Source organism: Atta cephalotes, assembly GCF_000143395.1.
Source record: "Atta cephalotes unplaced genomic scaffold scaffold00010, whole genome shotgun sequence".
NCBI lineage: Eukaryota > Metazoa > Arthropoda > Insecta > Hymenoptera > Formicidae > Atta > Atta cephalotes.
In genome coordinates this window covers 2,789,942-2,793,103 of record NW_012130074.1, presented here as the reverse complement: position 1 = coordinate 2,793,103, position 3,162 = coordinate 2,789,942, and the positions used below count along the sequence as shown (strand labels likewise).

At 28.8% G+C, this 3,162-nt stretch overlaps 2 protein-coding genes across 2 annotated transcripts in view; both read left to right on the top strand.

Moving 5' to 3' along the window:
- Positions 1–2,141, top strand: part of LOC105627864 — a 9,444-nt gene extending 7,303 nt beyond the window's left edge. Inside the window, exon 4 of the mRNA XM_012209140.1 lies at positions 2,120–2,141. Within this exon, the coding sequence (XP_012064530.1) occupies positions 2,120–2,141 (22 nt within the window). The remainder of the gene's footprint in view (positions 1–2,119) is intronic.
- An 819-nt stretch (positions 2,142–2,960) lies between these two features.
- Positions 2,961–3,162, top strand: part of LOC105627863 (tetraspanin-7-like) — a 19,709-nt gene continuing 19,507 nt past the window's right edge. Inside the window, exon 1 of the mRNA XM_012209139.1 lies at positions 2,961–3,103. Coding sequence (XP_012064529.1) covers positions 2,961–3,103 — 143 coding nt within the window. The remainder of the gene's footprint in view (positions 3,104–3,162) is intronic.

The window sequence follows — 3,162 nt, the reverse complement described above, 5'->3', positions numbered from 1 at the left end:
CCTCGAATTTCGAAAAAAAAACGGCCGAAGCAAAGTTGTACACCTAATACATTCACGCGAAAATAAAGAATTTTCTGTGCATCCGAACAGCTGATGTAGGCTCTGATGGACTTTTTTATATTTTTCACTGAGAATTTTATAAAATATAAATCGCTCCTTTATTTCAAAAATGACATAATGACTTAAAAATGTGATTTTTTATTTATTATTATAAATGATTTAAATGTAAGCATCACTTTATCACGAGAAAGAATATTTGATTTATTAGCTTTATTATCGATCGAGGAAGATGTCTTAATTGATTTAAATTTAATCGAAATTATCAAGAAATTTATGTCGATTAAAGTTCGAAGAGATGTTTGTTTGTAAATGCATGCGAATAAAAGTTGTTAAAAAGTTTTGATTTTCATTCATACAGCATAAAAGCTTGCAGAAACATTGCTGTAATATTTGCAATAATATTACTGGAACGTTGCAATGTTGCAAAAAAGACCTGTGCTGTATAGTCTTTGTCTTTTAATTGTCTTGAATTAATAGTATTGCCCGAGCTCTCTCAATTTTGTCCTTGTACACAGTCTGTCTTGTTTTTTAATTTCATATGATTATATCCCTTGATATCAGGAAATAAAAAACAAACAAAAAGCAAAGAAAATAGAAAAAAGTTTGTTAATTTTTTAAATGCAGATAATATCTGTATATTAACGATCGATTGGATTATAATGAACGAGAGACAATGGAAATCACTCGATGAATTTGTCTGTGTATGTAACTTGTAAAAACTTGCGAATGTGTAAGGCGATAATATTTTCAAAACCATCCTTATATTCGCTTACCTGAGTAAACTGGATGCCGGAGAAATCGGCGATAGAGTGTACAAAAAGCACAGTGGTGGCTTTTTATATCGCAACCGACTTCATTCCCCTTCCTGGAACTGAAAAAATCGCGCGGAGGTGAAATAGCGCGCGGGATGGCGTTGAATTTTAATTTACCGCCGCAAGTACTGATAAACAATTTTCTTCCGTCTTTCTGTGAACTATTTCCGCCACCAACCACTTCAATATTCCACGATGTTACGCGATGATTGGCAGGGTACTAGCTAAATGTATTACCGATGTCATGTCCTGACTTTTTTATATTCTCTCTTCTGTGAAAAACCCTTAAGAAAACTCAGATATTAAAATCCTCTGGTAATGTAGGTAGCGATCGTTGATAAATAATGACATGAACAAGCGTACTTATCTATCGGCTGCGAGTTATTTTCATATAGCTGCTTCTCTCGAGTGTTCCAATTAAAAAATAAATATACTGACGAGAACAATAAATGTAAATGTATAAGATACAGTATTATGTAAGACAAAATATTTTAATAAGAGTTTTAATTATCGTTTTAATGAACAATTCTAAATATTTAATTTAATAAAATTATATTAAATTAAAATTTATTTAAAATTCGCTTCAAAATCGCATTATTTTCCAATTACAAATTTATTCATAGATCTTCTTCAAGAAATATATTACAATGTATATATGTATAACGTAGCTGAGATTGATATTAAAATTTTATAAAGGTAAAGTTTCCTGAAAAATACAATAAATTAAAAAACAATATTAAACACAATATCTTTTAAAATCATGCGAATATACTATTCAAGAAATGAAAGCCAAAAACAGTCAAATAGAATAGTGCTTAAATGCAATGAGAATTTTATACGTTAAATCCAATCCTGCAAACTATGTACCAAATTTAATTTCCAGTCTTGAAACGCAATCCTAACAGAACTACAGTAGTAATATTAGTAATATATCACAACTTATTAGATTAACAAATTGCAATTTACTAATATTGATGCTTATGCATAGATATTTTAGAAAGATATTAATAATCTGATGCCAATAAGCATTTAAAAATCTGTAAAATAATTTTATTAAAAAATATATTAATATAAATTAAAGCTTATGTTTATTTATTTGCTATTTTTAGCAATATTTACAAAAAGTTTTTGTGTAATTGTTTCTCTAATAAAATTTATTATTAAATTTAGTTTAGAATTGTATGGATCATTGTTAAATGCATTTTATATTTTATTTAACAAATAAATAAACGTAACATTTAACATAGATGTAATCCTGTAAGAAACTAACCAATTACAGTTCAGTGAAAATAATCGACTATATATGATTAATCAATTTCTTACATTAAATTTAGTTCCACTAATGAACAATTAAATGTGAAATAATTATTCATTTACTGTGAAATAATTATGTATTTATTTCTGATTTCTGATCAATTTTATTATATGCAATTTTTTTATATGCGCCCAGAATTTTAAGTCAAATATCCAGAGTTTTTAGCTTGTTAATTCTAGTTTTGAAAATTTTGATATGCCTTTCCAAATGATGTCCTCTGAACATCTTAAGAACATTTCAAGTTATTTTTCGAATGAAGTGTGCTGTATGGAAATTCTCTAAATAAATGATAAAAACTTTTGTTTCATTTTTTATAATTTCAAACTGAATTTCATCCTACTTTTTGCATTTTCAATTGTGATTAATTATTATATTCCACTTTTATCCCATATAAATTAAAATATTTATTGCTAAAATCAAAATAAAATATAAATAATATTAGTCTATTCATTTTTGCAAAGATATTTTGTGTTGAGATGTTTTATCTTGGCACAATTTTTTGCGATGTATTTCTAATTGACGGAAACTGACGCGATAAAAACATGGCGTTATTATGCGAGGTCATGGCCATAATCATCAATGGCTTCCGCATTTGAAGTGCTTCTTGCGAAACTTATAAATCAATCCGACCAGGCTGAATCACTTTTACAGTTGTGAACTCTTTCTACAGTCTCTATCTTGTCTGATCATTTATTTGTATCATTATGAAACTTCACAAATAATCATATAACTCTTGGTCATTATAAACTCTCGTCTTCGTTTGCAATATCAAAATGACAACCATAACAGAGAACAGGGACCTTATGGTTAAAAAAAATCTGTCGGAATGGTGGAGCGAAGAAACTGAATATATTTTCCAGAGGATTGAGAGATGGGCAGCCTTTGCCCGTGGTTACAATCGTTTTCGATCGCAGAGGTGAGAGAGAGAGAGAGAGAGAGAGAGAGAGAGAGAGAGAGAGAGAGAGAAGAGAGAGA